This window comes from Trachinotus anak, unplaced genomic scaffold (genome assembly GCF_046630095.1).
Source record: "Trachinotus anak isolate AG129_WGS33_773 ecotype Australia unplaced genomic scaffold, CSIRO_AGI_Tana_v1 ptg000021l, whole genome shotgun sequence".
NCBI classification, from domain to species: Eukaryota; Metazoa; Chordata; class Actinopteri; order Carangiformes; family Carangidae; genus Trachinotus; species Trachinotus anak.
Genome location: NW_027273872.1, coordinates 7,974,800 through 7,999,335, shown reverse-complemented (window position 1 = coordinate 7,999,335; position 24,536 = coordinate 7,974,800). Strand labels below are relative to the sequence as shown.

The 24,536-nt window shown below is 39.5% G+C and overlaps 1 protein-coding gene across 9 annotated transcripts in view; it reads left to right on the top strand.

The window, feature by feature from the left end:
• prom1a (prominin 1a) overlaps window positions 1-24,536 on the top strand; it is a 78,818-nt gene that overhangs the window by 9,019 nt on the left and 45,263 nt on the right. For 5 of the 9 annotated variants that reach the window (XM_071458381.1, XM_071458389.1, XM_071458380.1 and 2 more), the window contains exons 2-3: window positions 19,495-19,553; window positions 20,145-20,171. In XM_071458381.1, the coding sequence (XP_071314482.1) occupies window positions 19,495-19,553; window positions 20,145-20,171 (86 nt within the window). The remainder of the gene's footprint in view (window positions 1-19,494; window positions 19,554-20,144; window positions 20,172-24,536) is intronic. The other 4 variants (XM_071458386.1, XM_071458383.1, XM_071458384.1 and 1 more) reach the window with 1 other exon arrangement.

Below are 24,536 nucleotides of genomic sequence, written 5' to 3'. Positions count from 1 at the left end.
AACCCAGTCTGTTGCCAGACCAGGATCAACATTATGGGTGAATGACCCTGTGATTTGCTGGAGCCCTGTGCAGTGTCTCGCCTGCTTTACCAACACAGACGTCGTGTTGAAATGAAAGAGGAAGCTGCACTTTGTGACACAGTGCTGCTGTCAGTGCGAACGAGGATGGATAGTGCTTGTCTGGTCTATGGTTTAGTCTTTGTGTTGTCTAATTACTACATCACATTGTTGTCATCAATCTAAACCACTCACCTGCAATGGATAATAAATAAAGTATACTTATTATTATATGCTATATGCTGCTATAGCAGCTGAGCTTCATAAACATTACCAATGCATATTTTGTATTTATGTTTTTGTCTTTAGGCAGGCTAATATATGACCAACATGAGCAGACACAGACGAGCAAAATGTTCAGTTGCTCGTTAATTATCAAATCGTGACAGATTTTTTCGAGTTTCATTTGTGCATCATGTTTTGAATGTTTCTTAAAAAGCTGTTCAGTGGAAACATAACCAATCTTTCTTGTTTTCTATGTGACAGCCATAAATTCAAACACACACAAAGAAAACAGGATCATGTTGCCGCTTTTCCATTTTTCTGCAGGATTAGATAGCTGCCCTGAGGCCCACAGCACAAACATGTCAGGATGTGAGAGACGCATTCATGTCCTCAATATTTTAAACTTTTCACAGCTTCCATCTGTTATAAACAAGATCAAATGTGATTGTGAAAGCATGACTGGACGGTGACTACAATATTATCTAATTATAGAACCATCTAACCAGACATTATAATGATAAACATGCTTCACAAATCTGAAATGTTGTGTATAAACAAATGACATCATGACATTTACATTATATGAAGCATCTCTGAAATCCATCCTGCCATAAATAAACTGATCAGTAATTTTGCATCTCTGCAAGATCTCCTGACCCAGTCATACTGTAGTAGCATCTGCATGACAGAAAGTGATGTATACGGTTCCTCTGCAGTGTTTTTGTGCTGTCACACACAGTCATGTCACTGCACTGACAGTGATGGCCCTCGGCACTGGGACGCTTCAGGACACAAGCAGGCTCGGCCTTACTCGCCTACAACATGATGCCAGCTGATTGCCAGAGGCAATGTGTCACTGCAGCAGTGTGAAGGTTTTCATCAGGAGTTAAGGAGGCCATCACAGGCGAATATACACACACACACACAACTGACATTACATTACATTATTCAACAAGTTTGGCACATATTTACACATAGTGACAACTATACTACATCTATCTTTATCCAAGAAAAGTTGGCTTAACTTCACTTGAATGCTCTATTCACTCTAATACAGTTACACATATTTCACAGTTGGTGGAGGCACAACTAAAACTGATAGTGATGACTCAGATTCAAGAGTCAACAATGATGTGTCTTTGCATTTAAAACCAGAATAATCTCATGAATTTTCATCATACTAAGTCATAAAGTCCACTGTGCAATAAAAGTTATACAGATTTCTGCTCTGCAAGATGTTTTTCTAGTCCATGTTTATTCATCCCCAACAGTCAGACATTTGTTGTAGCTGGTTAGCAACATACACGCTGACTGATCACAAAGCTCTCATCATGAACTCCTGTTCTTTCTGCTATTTTCCCACAGTTCCTCTCATTCTCCATTTGTCTCTGTATGCTTATGAAGCACAGTCATGAAGCCTCACAATATGGGTGCATTTGAATCCCATTTTTGAATGATACAAACACATCAGCTTTGTTTTGCAAACTGCAAATTTGCATCCAAAAGGAGTCTTTCCATGCAACCATACTGCATCTAAAATGATTTCACATTCTTTGTGAACACACTTCAAGGGTGGGGAGGATCAGGTGGTAGATGGGTGTTAACTGTGATTCCAACTCTCTGGAACAATTTTAATCAGTCAGAGAACAGTTGATAACACATCATCAGTCATATATAGTTCCTGCTTTTCACATATATTGCTGTAAATTGAAAATCTTTTTTATTGCTGGTTCGTCAAAATGTACGATTTGAAGATGTCACCTTTGGTTCTGGAAATTTTAAAGAAGACAAAGATGCTTTTCATTTCCACCCAAGAGGCAAAAGGCACAAACTGGCAACACTCTTGTCACACACACCAGATTCATTTACACTTAAGCTGCTGCCCCAGCTTTGTGAGAGAGGATCACACTCCATAATAAGAAGACAAAAGTAATAATGTACAGCCCTTTAATTCCTTGCCTGCAGCTCCAGTCCTGTGAATAGATATCAAAATAGCCTTCAGCTACATGTTGTTACTCTTGAAATGGATCCACAAATCTGGGATTAGTCTTTCTGAAGGCTCAGCCTGACAGACAAGGTGGCCAGTTGTAAATGAACCACTTCAATCTACAATAATTATTCTGCCATTTAGAAATGTGACAAAAGCACAAATGGGAATGGTGAATAGCAAGTGAATTGAGCAAATTATAAAACAGTAACAACTCCAAAATCACCTGAAAGACAGTGAGATGACAATATCATGGACACGATATCATAAGAGCTTATTCAGGTAAAGTGAAAAGAGTTGGTTTCCCTGCTTACAGAAACTGACACAATGAAGGAGGCATTTAGAGACAGGAGGGAGTTTAACATCACAAAACCACATCAGGAAGTAAAGATGTGAAAGTCAAGGTGGTGGATGAGTTTAACATTCAGCTCCAACAACCAACAGCTCAGCCCCAGTTCAGCTCCAAACTATAGACGTTTAATTCACCTTTAACCAATCAAAGTGTATTTATTATTTAGTTTTATTACCTACAGTGAATTCAATCTTTTGGCTTCAGTGGACAGTTTATGTGACATTTAAATCAGCAGCAAACTGAGAACTCATCCTAAATAATGGCTCTGTTAAATTTATTGTAGTTTTATTGAGCTATTAGAGTCCATTAAGCCTTTATGCCTCCATGTCCATGTATTACCGCTTATGAGACATTTATCGTTTATACAATCATCAAACCTTTGTTTACGAGTGACATGGTGCTGCACACAGGAGTAATGAGACAATCAAAAGGTCAGAGGTCAGATCCATTGTCCATTAGGTAAAGATTTTACCCCTCAACCTGCCATTTCTTTTAGTGGGTAAGTTTTTATAGTCATGCTGTCAAAAAAAAAAATGAAATAACTGTTGATGGACACTTTGCTATTTTAGGAATCAAATCTGTGAACGATGTTGACAGGTCATTTGTTCTCAGCTCTCTGCCACCCTGCCAGCAGAGAACTGCCCACGAATCTGCCTGTATATGCATCAAAAGTAAATTCAGTCATTTTAATACACAATAATTGACAAATATTTTAAATCTAGTAAGCCAATTGTTTTGCTCATTTAGCTATAAAGTTTTTAAAGGTATTTTTGGGGAATTGCAGGCCCTTTATTAAACAGCCAACAGTAGAGGATTGACAGGAAAGCAGTGGGGAGATAGATGGGGAGTGACATTATGAACCAAGGTCATTGCAGTACATGGTCATTTGTTCCCAAAAGATAAATTTCTAATGTTCAAAATGCTCCTAAAGCATCAAAGGCTACTAGATTCCACCAACTTTTTACAAATGAAAATCCACTAATGTAGCAGATACTGATTACTCACTTTCTCCTCATGTTGCCAACACCATTATTTTCCTTTTTTATACTTGGCAATTGCTACTGTAATTGCATTTCGCCCTCAAAGGAGAATCCAACACTAAATCCAACACTAGTTGTCATCCAGACTCCCAGAGTCCCAGACAACCCCCTCCCCCCCTTCAAATGACTATTACTTCAAAGAAATGCTTTTATATTTAGACGTAGTTCTTTCTTTGATACACCTTTGGTTAAGTTTTATTAAGATGATACAAATTGTTGAATTCAAGACACACAGCATGATTCCATCGCAATGAGCTGCCTGACACCCTTTAAGAGAAAAGCCATTCACTGCACTATTGAATTTAAGTGTGTTTTTACAGTCTTAAGGGGAAGAAGCAGATCATCAGACTGAACGGACAGCTGCTGGATGCTAAAGGGAAAGAGATGCATCTCATTTCGAAAGCTTGCTTCACTAGGGGCTGACATATTAGTAGACTAAGTAAGGGGAGATAAGAGCTGTGCCATTAAGATGAGTTGAATGTTTGAGACATTTCAAGGTAATATTATAATGCCACCATCAGCTTAAGCTCCCAGCTATCTGACAGAGAGCAGATGAGAACTGTGGCAAAGCCAGACTGAGTGAACGCACAGGTGGAGATGAAAATCAAAAGATCACAGGAGCAAGAAAGGCTGAGAAGATATCAGCTTATTTAAAGAACCAAGAAAGAAAAAAAGGAAAGGGCGAAGGAATAAATAGAGGGAGTGTGTTGGAGAAAGAGCTGCCACTTCCCCGGGTGCTGCTAAAGCCATGTCTCATTCGGGGACGTCATATTTGGGTCAGGCCTGGGAAGCCAAGCAGGAAGAGGCGAGGGCGAGGCGAAGCGAAGCGAGCGGCTCAGTCCTGCTGAATGGATGGCAACTCATGCATTCTCTGTCTCTTCGTTCCGCTTCATTGGTGGTTGCAGTGGTGCCCGCTACAAGTCGACTCTGGGGACATGGTGAGTTGTAATTGCAGATGTGTGGCAATGAGGGGTCAACCTGCCAACACCGGAGGTGACTACTCTAAACAGCCCTCCTCTCCAAAGTGGGGTTTAGCCTCTGTGCCGCTCGTCACACCACTTTACAAGATCCTTGTAGCCTTCACTCAGAGGTTCAGAGGCATTTCCCCTGTAAGGGATGTGTAACAAGAACATGGCTCTGTCACAACTCAAACTTTTAGGGTGTGTAATTTAGCTCCCAGGGACAAGCTGTGTCAAATAGGCGCAATCAAGGAAAGCAGCATTGACCCTCGGGGTGGGAATCTTTGGCAATTTATCAATTGGTGGATGTTGGATTCTGATTGGTCAGTCTCCACACTCAGCAGGTCACTGTTTCTGTCTGCCACTGTAGCCTTCGCAGCAGGGCCTCGGCCTTGATTAGCTGATGGTAATCTCGGATGTTTTTTTTTTAATTTACGTGGGCCAGACTGCAGAGACAATCCTCTTGGCTGTCCAGTGGTCAACATGCTGATCAGACTCCACTGCAGACTGCTTGTCCTTTTGTCCGTGGACTCTCAATTAAATACTTATCCTAAAGGTTAAAAGGTAAAAGGCTAAAGAATAGCTAGCTTGTGACCAGATAATCACAATCCTAGACGACTTAGTGATACAGTGTGGTTAAAACAAAACCCTGATTTTAGTAACCAGCTTTCTCCGTCCTTCTGGTCACTTAATTTACAGTGGTTGACTGAAGTTGTAGCGTCTGTAAATGACTTTTCATTTTTATTAAGGTACTACATCTGTCTGTCCAGTCAAACTGGCTCATCCTGGGTGTTCAGCCTCATCTAAGTTAGTGTTGGGAGTTAGTAAAGGCCACACTCAAAGGCAGGGCAACAAGCTTTCTATCATGACTTCTTCTATGCTGCATCACACTGCCTCCCCGACCTCTCTGCAAGAGCTTTATCTTTACACTGTCTTTGTAGTCTCATCAAAACGAATCATACAAATGGGTATAAGGACACAAACTTTTAAGCATTCCTCCCTCTAAGGCATTTGTGGTGTTTCACTCGGTTTTACACACAAAAAAGAGACAGAAGTAGCTGTGAAAGGAACGTAGACAGAGAACTTCAGAGAGAGGTTCAAATCCCTTCCAGTGGGTGTGAGCTTTAGATTGTCTGTCTTGGAAAGTTACAAAATTTGTTGGATGCAACCCCACCCAAATTTCAGCTCCCTGAAATGTGTAGAGTATGAAGAATATATGAGGAACAACAAGAACTGCAACTAAGATGGCAATTAGTTAATTTAAATGCAGTCCAAGAAACAACTTAAACATAGTACTGAGCTCCGAGAGATAAAGACATTAATAACTCATATTATTTTCTTGGGAAATGTGTTGATCTCAGTGTTTTCACGATTTAACAAATTGTTGTCATGTGGCCCATCCCCAGGAACTTGATGCACTGCTTAAAATTACAGTAAATCAGCACAGTGTTGCCTGAAGCCTGAAAAAAAATATAAAAATGTTAATTTAAGTCAATATGTAATGAGATTCAGAGAATGACTTTCTAATTGTACTTTTTGAAATTGAACAGATTAAGTTCTTTTGCAGTGCTATTATGGACACACATCTGCAGAATACCAATCACTGCTGTTCAAGTATAATAAATGCAGAATAAAACACAAACTTACATACAGTGGACGAAGTACTGTCTAATGACAGACAGTGGATTATTGTACATATCTGTGTAGCCATATCATTGTACTGTTTGTTTATGATTCACAGCCCCAGCACAAGGGATTCATGTGGCCATTTCTCCAAGTCAGTGGACAAGATTGCAGAAAGACCCTGTCCAATATAACATGCTTTATTGGTGTCTGTTGCCATGTCACCCAGATTTATTTTTATCTGTGTGTGTGTGTGCATCTACCCTGTCATGCATTTCTACACATCAATGTGATATCCACTGGAGGGGAGGCTGTCAAATTTGTTATAATAGTAAATGTGCACACTGGATCGTATTTACAGTATTTCCATATGCATGGATCAGTACATGACAGCTGTTTACACGGAAGGGCACAGTAAAGTACTCTCCACACACCCACACATATACATTTACTGTATGCACACAGATGGAAAAATTCCCACAACCTCCCTCTGGTTCGAAGCGTTTAGATAAATATCTGACTAAAGACACTGACAATTAAACAGCAGGAATAATCTGTTTTAATTGAAATGTGAGGGATAACTTTGTCATGAAAGGTTAAGTCATCTCCAGACCAACTAATACCTTCTTTATCAGTTACATCATCATGGAAGAAGGAGGAGGCACACACACATCCTCTAAACTGCTCAGTTCATTTTAATAATGCATAAGTCATTGATGGCAGCAGTGTTTCTATAAATCAAATAAAATGCCTTTCCACCTTGTAGTTTTTAAGTGTGTGTGTGTGTGTGTGTGTGTCCTCTCCTCCTGTCTTTTGGTTGTGTGTAAAGTTGATTCTTCCCTCCATAGTTACAGATTCTATGGTAACAGTGTTTACCTTGTGTGGAGGTGTTTTTACATCAAGCTCATGGGAAGCCAGCTCTGATACAAACAGTCAGCCTCCAAGACACACACACACACACACACACACACACACACACACACACACACACACACACACACACACACACACACACACACACACACACACACACACACACACACACACACTTGTTCTCCTTTATCAGAAACATTTCAGTTAAATGTCAAGTCACTGCTGTGCTAACATTCACTGGAAGACATTTTACCAAAGCAGGATCTGATGGAGCAGTGGAGTTAGGGGAGAAAACTCCTTTCAAAGCTTAGTTTACGCCACATTTTATAGGCTAATGTAAATGTTAATGACACGTCTATAGTACACACATGACATGGCAGTAAGAGCAATCAATTTGATGTAATGTGAAAGTCCAGGGTACTACAATATTTGTTAGTTTTTATTAAGTAGTGGTACTAATTTTTGTTGGAAATTATTCCAATATTTCAGGTTGTTTGCATCATATTAATATGAATAACTTGATTACCATGCATAGATGTAGTACTTAGTACTTACACCAAGGTCTCCTACCACACTGAAGCTCTAGTGATTTCCCTCGCTAAAGGCACTTTGGATGAAAGTATCTGCTAAATGATTAAAATGTAAATGTCGAATGTCAAATAATCACCAGCTGTAGTTTAATTTTTCTACTGTATCTAAGGATGTGCCATAAATATACTTTGCTATAATCACCTACAACTGTACTTCTCAAGCTGTTGAGAACATGAATTAAGGTCTAGTTGTGAGCTCTTGTCATATGTTTCTTATGTGATTTCCTGTGAGTTGTAAGCAGATCAACCAATGGGTCATTTTCCTTCTCAGAATTTAAGAATTTCAGATTTTTTTTAGAGGTATGAAGAAGTAAAATAATTGAGTATTTTAAAAGAACAAGACCAGATTTATCTTGCAACCCTTTGAAAGAGTCCCAGGACCTGAGTGTGTGAAAACAGGAAAAAAAGGAAATGGGAGGCAGGGATGTTAGTGCACATGGACCTAGGCACTGACCCAACTTCTCTCCCTATCTCGACCTGTCCATCCTGCCCGCTTCTGCCTTCTGCAGAAGAATAACAGTGCTGCTTTCTCACATTTAAAATGTATACACCTCACTGTTATTTGTATGAGGCCAGACATTGCTGTGACACAAAAAACAGAGCTGGTGGACGGTCATGACTGAATGAATTAAACTTCATAAATAAATAGCTTTTATTTACTGACTTTTATCATGACACTGACAATAACAAGATGTGGTCACATCATGGGCAGTATATGATCTGCCTCAGAGGTTTAGTAAAAGGTCGATTCCAGTAGAGGCTAAGATATCCTGACTTTGAGTCTGTGGTAATGAGAGGCCTATTAGGGTGAGAATTGCCTTAGCTCAGTTTGTATTGTTGTTAGATCATGTGATCTGCCTTCACGTTGAACTCTCTAAGAAACAGTCTTCTAGTAAACACAACCCCAAAGCCATTACCTAAAAATACCAAAAACTTTGTTGCTGCATAGCAACAAGGATGAAGGAATGCTCCTTGAATGCGTTGAGCTCTTTCTTTTACTCTACATTCACTGTGTTTGATCACAGAGCTGAGGCCCAGTGACACCTCCCGAAGGTGTCAGAAGGTTTCGTGGGTACCAACTGCGAAACATATTGGTGTGACATATGCTGTTATTAAAGTGGAAATCTTCTTGTATTTCATTTCATCTTCATCAGGGTCACTCTGTGATCAAACACAGAGATCTAATTGCTGTAGTGATTCTGGACTGCAATCAGTTTTACCTGTCAAACACTGAGGATGGTTTGTTGCTTAATTTTTGTATTTATTGATTTTGACTTTCCTTTGGCAAAGTTACGCAGCAAGGTAGACCCAAAGCTAATCAGCTCATCATCTCCATGTGGGGGACCTGTGGTTCAAGTACTGACAATGTCTTGTTTGTATTCATAAGAATGTGTCCACAAAGTCATAGTTGCCAGCATGATGACAAAATGTCCAATAAAAACTGGAATAAAATTGGCTTGAAGCACATTCAGTACAATGTCGGTATCAGTCAGCAAACTAGACTAATTGAGACCTGAATAACTGATTCGATGACCACCTGGGGCCAGTGGAAACAAACTGTAAATACAACATCTAAGTTGACATAGCGAACTTGTTAGCAAACAGCGGCTTATTTTACATCCAGTAGATGGATTTCAACATTTTCCTTCATTTAAGGTAATTTCCGTCCACCTGTTCAATGCAAATTCACTCTCCTCTCACATCTGTTTTGGTCTCCACCGATTCCTGAAGAAAATATCTGACTCTTCAGCTGCTGTGATGACCAGCTAGTTGCTAATGTTGTTTGCTATTTGCTACTGCACAGGCGGTGTAAAGAGCTGTAGTGTTGCAGGTGGAATAGTTTTTTTACATGTACATATACAGTGGGTCCAAAGGTCTGAGACCACTTTCAGCATGGGAAACCAGTCTCAGACTTTTGGACCTCACTGTATATGGTGCCGGTGCTGTTTTTTAAAGAAACTGTTTCAGACTTTTCAATCTTGCAGAAAGCTGCAGAGCTGGGTGGTAACTACAAGTGGCCCCTTTCGCATACAGATAACCATGTTAATATAATAATAATGATTATTATCATCTTTAAATAAGATGTATTTATATGTGAATCTCAATAAATATTTCACAGGGGTGTGAAAAACGAGGGCGGCAGCAAACATCCTGTTTATGTCACTTCAGCGACAGAAATGCCAGGAAGAGTTTCCTGCCTGCTTCAGTGTTACAACTCCTGCTGAATTAAATTCTTAATACAAAGTGCTCTCCCGTTTGTGTGCGTGTCCTCAGTTAGCTTTGTGAGGGAGAATCCACGTAGTTGGCAACAGCACCTCTCTGTTGAGGAAAAATCCCCAGCTGGCTATCTGCTTTGTTGCACCGTACGCCTTACAAGCATAGCAGGGCTGAATGAAGTTTTGTGGTGTGGAAGTGTATCTCATGACCAGGCTTATTTATTTATTTATATCTTAATAAGCCTGTTAGTGACGGGTGTTGTCACAGGCAAATGTCGGGGCTTAGCGGGGGGGGGGGGGTATCAGAGTTGTGTTGATTCGGCTGGTGGCTTTTGGTGCAAGTTGATTGTTATTCTTTTTCCTCTTTATTTTCTGTGCAGTTTGTCAGTGAATGCAGCACAGCAAGGCACAACAGCATGAAGACCACAGTTTCCATGACATCAGTGTTACATCGTACCACCTATCATCTCAATCTGTTTATACATCAATCATATCTCCATATCTCTACACACCCATCCATCATGCAATAATTCATCCATCCATCCATCCATCCTTCCACACCTCTCTTAGTAGTCACACTCTTTCCCTTTCTCTCTCCCTCTGACTCTTTCACTCGGCTGTTTTTATTTATCCATCTGTCTCATCCAGTTCCAAGTCTGTTTTTTCCCTTTCACCAATCTTTCCGTCTGTCGTTTCCTCTTTTACACTTTCTGTTTTTCCATTTCAGCTGTTTGGTGACTTAAAATAAGCGAGGGCACAAAATAAGCTGTGGTTTCAACACCAGCAGCATTAACAGAGTCTAATAGCAGGCGGTGCACGTCTGTGACTTGCCTCCTGCCTCCTCTGTCAAGGTCTGCTCCGCTCCCCAGTTTCTGCTCCGCTCCCCAGTTTCTGCAGTATACCTGCTGGATGTTTTAACCACTGCATTTACTGCAAATTACAAACGACCACATGCTGTGTTCAACACTGTACAGTAATCCTGAGCTGGACCAATAGATTGGCTAGGCTGCTGTATCAGCCATTGAATAGTTTGTCCAGCTGAGAGCTTTCACAAGATAATTTTTCACAGGTAAAATGTACCATCCAGTTAACATCATGGGCACAAATCCTTAACAAAACTACTGGAAAAGGGAACTGATCCAATTTTACACAAGTCTGTTTACAGGTCTTGGAGAGGTCTGCTGCAGATGTGAAAAAAAAGTTGTATAAAGCCTTTTGCGGCTCCTGAGGGAGCTTCACAAACTCTGGAGAAAAAAATCTTGTGGTGTGGGGCAGTGAGCTTCTAGACCCCTGAAGGCCACTTCTTATCTCTGCTCGAGGCTACAGACTCCAGGCTATATTACCCACTACCAGCATAAAACATCTAAGTCTCTGACTGAGCACTCAGTGGTCGGGTCGTGGGTTGTTAGGTAGGCACCAGGTCTGACAAAGAAGAAGGATGCATGGATTAAAAACAACAATATCACTGTTTTAACTGGTATTTTAAACCATTAAGGGATCCTCATCAAAATGTCTGATTATTTGATTATTTGATTTTTTAAAGGTGTTTTTTCAAAAGCTCCTCATATTATATACAGTAGTTTTTGAAACTGTTAAACTTTGATATCAGGCTAAAAAATCCATTGGTCTCACCACATTTCCCTGTATTATGTTGTGCTTTCTTCAAATATTGCAGCATTAGAGGTTTATCAAGATGGAGATACCATACCAAGAAAATTACACAGCTTTTGCATTTCCATTTTTGCAATTTTGCATAAAGGAGTTCAAGTGCAGCAGTAGAAAAAGCTTTCATTACAAGTTTTCCAACATTACAGCCCAGAATAGTGAGAGCCTGTGTATCATAGTCACAGTACTGTCAATAAAAGGTAGACAAGGTTATTGGCTTGTTGTTCCGATGACTGGCAGAGAAGTGAAAGGTTAAATTGTGGGTTCTGCACAAATTTTTCAATACTATAGTGGGAAAGTGCTGTACACAACTCTCCACTGCTTGTCTTGGGAAAGAAAATGCCTCAGTTTCCCACAGGGAAAAGGTTATTGGCTTTTCATAGTCTGTATGTTACATGATATTCCTGAATAGTTGATGCTGTTTGAGGCTGAGCACAGGGTTTACAAAGGTCAGTCATCTCAACAGCTTCGCTTCAGTAACAACCACAGGATGTCCTCTGGGTTACACAGGCCGCCTCACAACAGAAAGATCGCTGTTCCCATCGCACACCAATAAAACTATTGTCAAGGGGGAAAAAAACCTGACAGCTGAGTTGTAAACAATTTCCATCAAATAATGGAAAGATTGAAAAAGCACAAATATCACTGAACAAGAGCAGGGACAGCAGCATCTATTTGACCTTACACCAGCTGTAATATTGCAGATGAGTATGTATGTAATGTCTACTGAAGTTATAAAACTGCTAAATTCATATTTGTTTCTGTCAGATATTGAATAAGGTGTTTGTTTGTAAACAGCCTTATGAGAGCAAATGTGTGGCTGGGACCTCAATATTTTGTTTTAGCACCAACAAAAATGTGTCTGAAGGTTGGTATCAAATATCTGGTCAGTCATGATATTGTTCACTAACACTAATCGGATCCTGATTTACATCAACATTTTGACAGTTTTAGACTTTTTTATTTAGGCGAGGTTTTGGGTGAGAGCTTGGTTTTAGACAATATATAAAAAATTTGGCTTCATTTCTTGAATGAAAATTATCTGTCTTATAGAAAAGCATATGTACAGTATATGCATGTGTATATATGCATATGTATTTCCAAACGTATCACAAATAATACTGTTTTGGCATTTGTTCCAAGACTGAGGTATCATATCATTACTAGCATCAAAACAATTCAGAAAATATACACCTACATACACAAAAGGTGATATTAATAAGTATTTAGATATAGAAAATATTGATCAAGGCAGATTTGCAGGCTAAAGATTTAGTTATTGTGGAAACAAAAGATTTGATGACAAAAACTACAAGATTGTGTGTCCAGAAACAATAATATCACCTAATTGAATATGCAAGACACTAAATCCCACCTGTTCACATCTGGATCAAAATCAGCTGAATCCTTCAAGTATGATGACGTATTCAAAGACTATGACTGTCTCTCACAGTTTACTTACAGAGTGCAGAGAAACTGCAAAATGACAGGAGGATACAAATATAACAAGCTGAACAAAGATAAGCAAACAAACATAAAGCCATTATTTACAGGCATGTTGCTCTAGATGACAGTGCCAAACAAACACAGCTACAATATAAAGAGTCTCCCCACAGACTAGTCTGCTGTGTGTAGTTCATCTGACAGCTCTTGATCATAGACTGTATATAAAAAGCTCCTGATGCTCTTTAAAAAGTTTCTGTGCTGAGAAATAATTTGATTTCTCTGCTGTATGGTCTCAGCTGTTTTAAAAACTTAATGAAACTCACATATAGCTGACATTTTCTACTTTATTTTATGAGAGCTGGGCCACAGTATGTGGTGAAGATGGTGGTATAGCTTAATACCACTGTGTACGTTTCACCAACACAGGAGCCTTTCAGCTTCAAATCCTCATCGACAGTCAATGCAAAGATGAACTCAGTGTTTATCGTATTCAGTCACCAAAGACGGAGGCGTGAACACTTCTGTAAAATCATTTAATCCATGGCACTAATCGCCTTTTTTTCCCATGGACACCTAGAGGGGCTGCTGCGAGGATTAGCAGTCACACGTCGCAGTTTGTTTGCTGTGATTGTTTTCCTCTCATGTCTCTTTAATTAACAAATTAAATACACAGTCTTATGGTACAGGATACAATGACAACAGATGTTGCTTTGCATGGAAATCTAGTACATGGCCTCTGTCAGTTTATGCCATCAACTCCACTTCAGTTGTGGTTTTAATTGTTTGGTTTTTTTTATTACTGATTAATCTGCCTTTTCTTTTCTGGATCAATTAGTTCATTGTTTGATCTATAAATAATAAAATAATATTTCAGTTTACAAAAACTATTTCTGACAGAACTAGAAAATATTTGTTTTATCATTAAGTGGCTGACTAATTGGTCAACCTACTAAAGTTTCAGTTGTAAATTTTGCATATTTTTAAAAGTTACGGCTGTAAATAGGAGAAATGATGGTATGACTTTTCAATGTACATTGATTTACAGTCACTTGAAAGGCGTATGTATAAAGTTTGTTGTGTTGTCTATCGAGATGAACAGCAGCTGTAGTCAAACTGAGATTAAAGAGTTTTCAGCCACTTTTTGTTTAAAATATGTTTTCTATAGATTTTGTGATTCATTTTTCCATCACAACAACTTGTCCCCATTGAAATCTGTAATAAACAAAATGAATTCAATGTGATCAGACCCTGACTGAATCAAGATCATTTCTGTTTTTTCAGAGCATCACATGAAAACAGCTCAATGTGTCTATATGATATTTTGTACAATTTCTGGACAGTACTTTTTCTTATATTTAGCTCTATAGATCAAAGAGTTTTAATGCAAAGACACACCTTTGCTTGAATCCATTAAAGCTCAAATTGATGCAGTTGGATTATTGCAGGTGTCAGACATCTTCTGTATGAGCTGAGTGTTTCCATATTTTCAACCAACTACAGGAAAATGATATATTATATATATGAGTACAAAGAGCGGGATGCTGATATCTGGTAGACAGCAGGAGAGCCAAGCAAAAACAAAATCAATTCAGGCCGAAGTGCAGTCTGGGTTGATCATATTAATCTTTTCTTTTTATGTGTTCTGAGGCAGGACGAACACTACAGATGGTAAATTAGGGGAAAGAGTGTAGGCCAGTCCATGCTAATGCTAAGCTAAGGTTACATGGACTGGAATCAGATTTATTCAGTGTGTTCCATTTACACAATAAACACGACTTCATGTTCTATTTACAAGCCCTGGTACACACCTGTGCGGCAGACACAAAGCCAAACCAACTTTACAAAGCCTAATGTGCAACTGTAATTGCATAATTAATTGCTCCAGCCTGGTGAGATTAAGATTCTGGTTCAGTACCCTGAGAAAACCCTCTGTTCATCGCCATCAAAATAGCTTCTTCCTCTGTTGTTCTGATGCCAAGCAGCCAAACCAAGATAGAGCACTGCTGGATTCCTCTGAGCAGGCGACTCCCTTCTGGTAAAACTAAAGAAAAAAATTCATCTTTCTGGTTTCTGCTTTATCTTGAGCTCCCTGCAAAGCCTCATCAAATCTGCTGTAAAGGCTCTGCCTCGATTCAGCTCAGAGCGCAGAAGCTACCAAAGCTGATATGCATTTACATTTACATGAATTCTCTATATTTATATTCACAATTTTAAATCTGTATGTGCATTTTGCTGAGAGTGCAGTGAATCAGTGTAGAACTAAGATATGAGTATATGACAAACAACAGGTTAGTTCTCAAAGGTCAAAGGCAAATACATCTATGTGCCTGTAAGGGGACAAGTAGGAGAGAGGGTGGAGAGGAAAGGGTTAACGTGGGTGGAAACTAGTGTCGAGTGAGCTTTTCGTTCATGGAGAGGGATTAAACGCCTCTCACTGGAAACACAGGTTGGATTCAGTCCAGCCCTCTCTCCTTGCTGCTTTTCTCTCTTTCACCTCTCTTATTTTTCTCCTCACTCATCGTTCTGTCTTTGATCTGTCCGTCCTCTAACATTCCTCCATCCTCCCACTGCTTCTTTTATTCCTGACTATCTGAGCATCCCCATTAGAAATTCATTCATTCATTTTTGCAAAGAGTTTTGGTTGTACAAAGAAAAGGCAGAAAAAACTTCTTTAGTAAAGTTAAACCTATGGATTTTTTTTGAGTTTCTGTGGTAAAGTGACATTGAGCACAATGTACTTTTCATTAATTCGTTCTGTGTTCATCACTCACTCACTCACACACACACACACACACACACACACACACACACACACACACACACACACACACACACACACACACACACACACACACACACACACACACACACACACACTGTGATTGGCCTCTGTAGGACCCTTCTCTTTCCTTTCACTTTAAGGTGGTCAACACAAGTTCTTCTGGGATGTCAGCAGTGTTTTCTTCTGATGTGGGCAAAAAAATGATTTGCACTGACTAACGTGGTTCACAGAAATTACACTTACATCTGGTTACATATTAAAAATTAAAAGGTGACACAAGTCCAGTGCCACAGTCATGTGGTAAATGAACGCCACTCTGGCTCCTGCATTCGAACAAAACTATGTGAGTGAAAAAATAATATATCATTACCGTCCATGTGGAAATGACTTTTTCATTCAAAGCTTAGTCTGATTTAGCGAGATCTGAATTAAAGCTGAAACACCAAGTTGATTTATTGATGAGGTGATTAGTCAGAAAATAAGCAACAATTTTGATTAACCACTCATCTTTCACACAAAAATGTAAAAAAGAAAAAATTATCAATCCAGCTTCTCCACTGTGAGGATTTGTCACTATTTGTCTGTCTTTTGGGTTCTGGGCAAATTCTGAGACAAAACAAACAATTTTAAGACTTTAATCTAGGATGTGATCTTTTTTTCTTACAGTTTATTGACAAAAGGATTGATCAGCTAACCAAGAAGATTATCAGCAGTTTCAGCCCCAATATGCATTTCATTCAGTGGAGACAGGGTTCAGGCTGACAGGGTCCTTTGAAACAATGCTTTTCCCAGTGTTTTTTACAGACTGGTATACTCTTTCAAAAAGTGATAAGTAGATCAATTTGTTATTGATCTGCCTTAATTCTCCTCTTTTGGAGCCGATATCTTGTCAAGGGCTGCAATTAATGATTATTTTCATTATCAGTTTATCTGCCGATTATTTTTTCAATTAATTGGAAAATCTACAAAATGTGAAAATTGTTATACAATTCTTTAGACCAAAGTGACACTGTCAGATTTATTGTTTTCTTTGACCAACAGGCCAAAATCCAAATTCAGTTTCCTGTCGTGTGGGACAAAGAAAAGTAGAAACAGCAAATCCACATTTGTTCTTAGTTGTCAATTAATTTTCTGATGAACCCCCTGACCAGTAAATCAACTAATGGTGGCAGCTCTGATCTTCTCCAACCAAAGCCTCGGCCTTTTATTGAGGTCAGCACAAATATGAACCATCACTTCTCATACTTTGGCATGTTCCTACACTGTTGAGGCCTTATTGTGTTCCTGCAGAGACCTTGTTTACCTTGTTACAGTTTGCCTCCTGTGGGGACAAAGGGACTTTAAACACACCTTCACCACAAGGTCAGGGGCTTCTTTGAAGCACACACAAAGGAGCACAGGAACAAGATAAGATGATAGTTGGGCTACTTTTATTATTCTCCAGAAGGCCGGATCATTTTACAACTCAACCCAAAACACACAATAGTGACTGCCGTCAGCCATCCCAGGGTGGAGGAACTAACCTAGAAGCTGGAAACATACGTTGGCGTACTGACCTATAAATGGAACTTGTGTGAACGTGGTGGGAAGATTTGGGCAGGAAAAGTGTATCACAAACGTCAGCTGCAGCTAACAACTATCAGACTTGTCTTTAAGCAAGGCTTACAGCAAGCTGCACCTGCTCTAGCCCTGCCTGTACAAAGCTGTGGGTACACCAGGAGGGTCAAGTGTGGGACAGTGTGAAAGAAATGATCACCCCAAATGATGAGCTCCTCTCTTCATAAAACAACCACAGTAACTAGCTGAAGTATAAGCCTGGAGCACCCCTCCTATTAATACAAATCTCATGATTTGGATAACAGGCATGGATCATTAGTCTGTTTTGTGACAAATCAAACACTTCTTCTGTAGGATATATTCTTTCTTGAGAAAGGAAACACCGCAATGCAGAAGAAGGAAAAGCCCCTGTGTGTTTTGCATCTTATTTTTGGAAACCTGCCTTTGAGAAGACTTACTGTCTCTGTCATCATTACATGATGAGTCACACCCAGCACTGCTCCAGGTGTAGATGTGAGAGGACACAGCAGCATACTGTATCTAATAGGAAATATTGTTTGGGTTGTTTAATGATGTGTCCATGATGTCTTTAAACTAATAGAGGATTTCAGTAACTATCCTGTATGAACAACTATTATTCATTTGTGCATGTGTTGGCTACAATATACAGCTTGTGCAAACCTTGTGTCTTGGCATTTCAAGACAGTTCAATTACTGTCAGGAAATCAGTCAAACCACATGCAAACAGAAACTAGAGTCTCAGTGTTGTTGTTGTTTTTAAACATCAAATAGGTTTGTGATTGACTCCCATACAGGGTTTTTATCACTTTATGCCAAATTACTCCCCCTTTTATACTTCCCACATCTGAGTAGCCCCAAGGGTCCTAATGAAATAAATTTTGTCCATCCAAAGTTTAAGCTGCACCGACTACACATGACATCTATCGTGCACTGACTCCACGTATGTGGAACACGTCCACAGTCCAGTGTATGCTGAACAGAACTGCATGTGTAGCCACTGAGAGAAATGATTCAGAGCTGCACAGTTTTAGGATATTTGCAACCTTTTATCATTACAATCAGGAGCAAGAATTTGTACTGTATCACTGAGCTGATCCAACATAAAAATAATAACTTAAACTGCCACATTTATCTAGAAATATGTAAAAATCTGTGCTGTATAACTAACCAGGGTCTGGGCTAAATACCAAAAAATTCACTGAGTCCAGCATCTTATACAATATTAAACTGAATCTCTGTGAAATGTTTTGGTTGGATTTAAGAATATCTTTGAAGATATCACCTTAAGATATTTTTCATCTTTTTTTTTTCTTTTTATAGACCTGATGATAATAAAAATAATCATTATTTGCAGCCATGTCATTATTATTAGGCACTTAATTAGGTCCTTCTGGAATGCAGGATATCAACAACACCAACCAGGACTCTACCATGATGTCAGTCCACTGATAGATAATATGAGAGTTGTGCGCCCTGTCAGACTTGGCCCTTTCTAAACCCGGAGGGGAGAGATGGGATGAAGGGACACTGCAGTGTCACAGTGTGGCTCTGCATTTCCTGACATCTTGTCAAAAATGTCAACTTGCTGCTTCAGCTTGACAGAAATAACTTCTCTCAATAACTATAATCTGCTGTTTGCTGGTGTTGGCTTAGGAAAGTTTCCATACCAAACCCAATATGTAAAAGTTCACAATTATTATAAAATCAGTTGTAAATAAAGTTTGAGGCAGCAGAGATTAACCAGAGCAACAACAACATGTTTATTTCTTTTCCACTTTCCAACAAGCAAAAGCCCTTTTCTTGGTTTTGGTGACACTCAAGGGGTTAAGTTGCTATTATTTCAGTGTTATGATCTCAATGTAGGCACTGGACTGTTATACACCGTCCTCTACATGTTACTGGGTAGATTTAGTCTACACTGTGTGTATGAATGGGTACAGCATAACAGTAAAACTGACTTTAAAATATCTGTTTGCAGATGGTGCCAGCCATGCTCGAAATGCACACATTGCAACAATATAACTGTTGGATAAAAGACTCCACCATGCATGTATGTTTTCATCACAGAAAAACACTGTTTGTTTCCTCTGTTCTGTTGCAGATCTTATGGTCAAACTGGCAAAGGACAAGTTTGGAGCCATTCAGACGGAATATCAAAAGGTAAGAGTTTGTGTGTTTCTTTAAATGATTGTCTTGTAGTGCCTATCTATCTGCTTTAGTGCATTCTCTATTTTTCTGATTGGATATAACAATTTATGATATAAATTAAAGAAGGAACGTACCTCGGAGTCACACTGTAGTCCATGACTTTTCTGGAGCAAGGTGTTAATAGCTTTTGCAAGCCACGGCAAAGCCATCTTTTTACTGGCACCCCAGAATAAATGGTAACTGCTTCTGGCTCAGCCTGTGAATTTAGGGAAAGATACGTCATGTGAGTTTTTATGAAGAGAAGAACTTTGAAAAGCAAAGAGTTTTTTAAGTCCTTTGACCATCCATGGGACCTAAAAAATACAGTTTGAGTTCACTCAGTACCTTTTTCTCAATTATGGGGGAATCTACTGTCTGTCTGTGTGCAGTATTACAACATGCGACTATGTGGATATGCATGCCAGTTTTGAATTCTTTAATTTCTCTCTCTTTTTTTTGTTCTGTTTCATCCACATGTTTTTGTTTCGTGGCTTTGCTCTTTCTTTGACGCTGAGTTGCCTTTGTCTTCTGCATGCCCTCTTCATCTGATCTGGCCTCCCTCAGCCAGAGAACATAGTGCTGACCCTTCAGGTAAAGTCTGCACACTGGATTCACAGTCAAACCCCTCCCGTGTCATCCTGCTCCACTGTCCCAAGTCGGTGGGGTTGCACAACTGTAAATTTCTGCTTCTGTTTCTTTACACATTGACACATGCAGTAGCTACATTTTTGGTTAGATTTTGATTATTGGAGTAAACGTGATAAGTTGTGCAGCCCTATGACTTTCTCCCAGCCATCCCATCCACCTCACAATCACCTTGGACTACACCTTTTGGTCAAAACTGTAGTTCCTGTGTCCTCAGAGGTATGTCCTCACGTAGAACTTTTCAGCTTCATGGAGGAGCAACATATGCTGACTACATCACCAAGGCTCGGTTAGTACTTTGAAATTAAATTCAAAGTTTGAGACAGAGAACCCGACTAGGTATTCAAAACACACAGCCTGAATAAAAGACAAGACTGAGAGAGCTTTGTCTTTTATAGATAAAGTGATTTCTTATCACTGAGTGCAATCCTCCTCTGTCACCATAAGTTAATATAATCAGGAGAATGCACCAGTTCTTGGGTGTGGTGGAAACTCTACATATAGTGAAATAGATTTGTTTTCCTTCTTGGCAGCTGAGGACTTGTGGTTCTGTGAGGAGGATAGCATGTAGCACAAACCAGCACATTCCTGTCAGAGCCATATCAAACCAAACATGGTGGAAGAAATACCAATATGGCTTTGGCAAGGCACAGGCCTACTTTAGTCTCTCTCTTTTACTGCTGAATTTGTGAAATCACTACTTTTAGTACCTCAGCTGCACAATCAAAACTCTTTGCTGCTCCTTGAATTTTCATGATTGTAATGTCTAGCAGTGATGTTGTGTTGAAATGTCGCACAGTGGTCATACTGAATTGCTTCAAAACTGCTGGTCAGCCATCCAATTTGCTTCCCAGCCGTATTAACCACCCTGATATCCTCCCTAACCACAGCAAGTATAAGCCTCACATGAACACACACACACACAGTTGATCTTTTGCTTGCTGATGTTGGCAGAACTCTTTTGACGACTAGAAGTCTTCACACACTGACCTGGACCACTGACACACAATTTGCGGCACTGCCACAGCCTCAGAGAGCTTCATAAAAACATCTGTCCTCCACAGCACTTCAAACTAATCACTCAGGAAAGCATCAAAACAAAACCTCTCCATGTACATCCTGTTGCCTCCTTGGAAGTAATGAAATATGTGATTTTATTGTCACAATACTAATCTACATTCAGCTGGCAAACGTTTACAAAAGCTGTAATTTTCTTTGCTTTAAAAAAGAGAAATCTGTTCCATTTTTGCACCAACAGGTCAGGCACACTTATAGGTAAATAAACTGACTACGGTGTTAACTGCAGTGGAGTTTACATGGATTATTATTTAAGACTGGAGCTGGTTTATCAAGGAAGTTTTTCCCAGTACTGACACCAAACTTTCCATCAGAGAACAAAAAAGTCACCGCACAATGTTAAACTGTGCCACTATAGCTCAAAAGTGACATGTTATCCTGTATCTTTCATGTCAGAGCTGCTACCTGCACTGCTTTGTAAAATAAACCATCAAGTATCTTTCTGATTTCAGTGCAATCGCCTAGTTCATCAAAGTGAAAGTGTTGTGGGTTTTTGGATTTGGCATCGACCTTAATGGCCAAACATTTCAACCAAAATTATAGCAGGTCATTTTGCTGATTGCAGACCATTCTCTGTTAAAGGTTACCTAATCAGTGAAATGCCTTGGTGCAATTTTAGTTTGAATAAAAGCCTGCATTCGGTGGTTTGAAATGTGGTGAAAGGCTTGCTAATTCACAGATTCAAAGACTTAATTGTCAGACACACAGGAGAAACAGGTTAAACTATGCAATGACATTCTTAGTTTGCCGTCTTTCCGCATTTATGGTGTATTAAAAAGTGGGAAATGGGAGAGATAAAATAATATCTGAAAAAACATAGGTTAAGAAATTTAAAAAGCAACTGTACACAAATTTAAAATAAAGACATGTACTAAGTGTACAAGTTAATATGTGCAAAAAAGACTGAACTGTTGCAATAAGATACTCGTTAGCCTGCACGGTTGCAGTTCCTTTGACTAGTCTGAAAATCCTAAAGATATCACTGCTGCAGATCATTGCAGCTCCAGGGGTGAAATACAGCCACAGCCAACCTAGTTTACAAAATCGAAATCAAAACAGGATGCACAAAAACCACCAAGAATCACAACAGCTAATTCATCCACAGCAGGCTCCAGTCTCTCAGGCATTTAGCTTACAGTGAAATAGCAGTTTAGGGCAATAGCACCTTTGCTCGAGGACACTTCAGCAGAGCTTGTGGCTGCTGCTTTGATTAAGGTTGCCACCTCATCATCCAGTTTGTTCTTGTTAGGTCACCTTCTTCTTTTGGGCACTTGCCAAGACAAAGCTATAATCCAAAAATAGTCTGGGCTGCAGGCCCTTGAAGTGTGGTGGTGAAAAAAAAAAACAACAACCTTTTTTTGACCTTTTTTCGTGAAGATTCACCCAATAACAAGCAGAGCCCAGAAGCAGAATGACAATGCAAGCGTTCAGATTTGCACAATGTCCTCAACAACTGGGCTGACATTAGTGTTTTTAGTTGAAAAGCCCGGTGTCTCTTTTTTCACTTGTCTGCATCTTCACAGTGCTGCTGTTTTCCTCTCTGCTCGCGCTGACCCTGAAATTCCTTAAGGTTAGAATGGCTGGGACTGAAAGTCTTTTTCTTCCTACATCTTGTAAATTATGTTCCCGAAGCAGCCAGAATCTTCACTCATCCAAATACTGGCTTTTATCATTTGGATTAAACTCACCACCGGACATTTCCAAGTTTGCACAAAGATTTCCAAATGAACCAAAGAATATTTCAGAAGTCATTTCCTTTTTTTCTCTGTATGTTAAAAAGCAAAAGCTGCAAGTCCCTGGAGAAGGCAGGGTCATTGACCTACGAAGGAGATTAAGATTAGTGTGAATCAGCTGGGAGAGCAGTTCGTCCATTCAGGAGCACTGATAGCAGAGCCACTTTGATCCTTTTATAATGAGAAGCTATTGAACTTCATTGTGACAAGTTACATACGGTGTGGGAATTACCAATCCCCTATTCAATTTTGCCAATTTCCAAAGCCTGTGCTGAGTGCGGTTTAGATAGGAGCAGATTAAGTAGCAGCTCTGTGGTACATGACAAGAGGAAATGGAAGAGCTGAACCTGCCAACAGCAGCAATTTAACTCTCTCAATACATCAGGAGGAATATGTAAGAAGTCGTGTTGAGCCACCTCGAATATTTATTATATCCAATCAGAGTCAAGGATTATCAAGACTTTGTGATGAGGGTTGTGAAGATTTCATGGCTGACTATTCAGAGACAAGGGGGAATCCAAATATAACCACAAAATGCAACCAAGCTGTCAGCATTCCTCCAGTCACTCCTGACTTCATGACAGTCTCACTAGCCTTCACCACAATCTATTAGCTCTCTGACCTCTCTTCCCTCACTAACTGTTTAACCCCAACAACTGTCCTCTGTGCAAGTGCATGACACTGTATTACAGGTGAAATTAAAAAAAAACTGAAGCTTGACTAGTTTGCATTTTGTAGTTTATCCAGTCAGGTTTTGATTTGTTTTTTTCAAAGGCCCAAAGGTAATATACACTATACACTCGTTTTCCAGTTAATTGGATACACCTACTCAAAACTAATGCAGTCTAATACAACAGCCATGAAATAAATCCTCTCTTGATGAAGGTATCATGGTCACTTTAAGTTTGAAGTGTTTCAGAGAGGCAACAACTCAACTTTATGGCCATTTTGGAGGCTCTACTTTATGATGAGTTGTACTGTGTTACACTGAGAGGTGTTCTTGATATTTGGTCTACCCTCATTGATAAAAAAAAAAAAATGGGATGGACTGTTGTATTAGATTGCATCAGTTTTAGCTGGGTGTAGTGGCTGTATATTTGCCACTTCATAGGTGGACCATGTAATTCTTCAATCCCAGTCGTAAAGCTGAAGTTGCAAGGTTTTCACACTATAATAAGTCACTAAAGTCCTATTTTGAACCAAGTGACTGAAGTCTGCCACTGCCGAGAGATAATTTTATCTATTTCATGGGTTCTTAAACTCCCTTGCATCCTTCTTTTCCAATCTTTTCCAATTTATCATCAACTGAGATCAGATTTTTTTGTGAAACTGGCAGACACTGCAATGAAATCATGAATAGCGGATGGACTTCACTGAAATAGGCTTAATTATATCACCCCAGGGGCTTATTTGTCTTCTTGTTTCCAGTGCTTCTCAGGATGGAGTTTTGCTGCAGTGCACTATCTGCCTTGTAGTCCATTCCCATTGAAGCAGGTTTTTC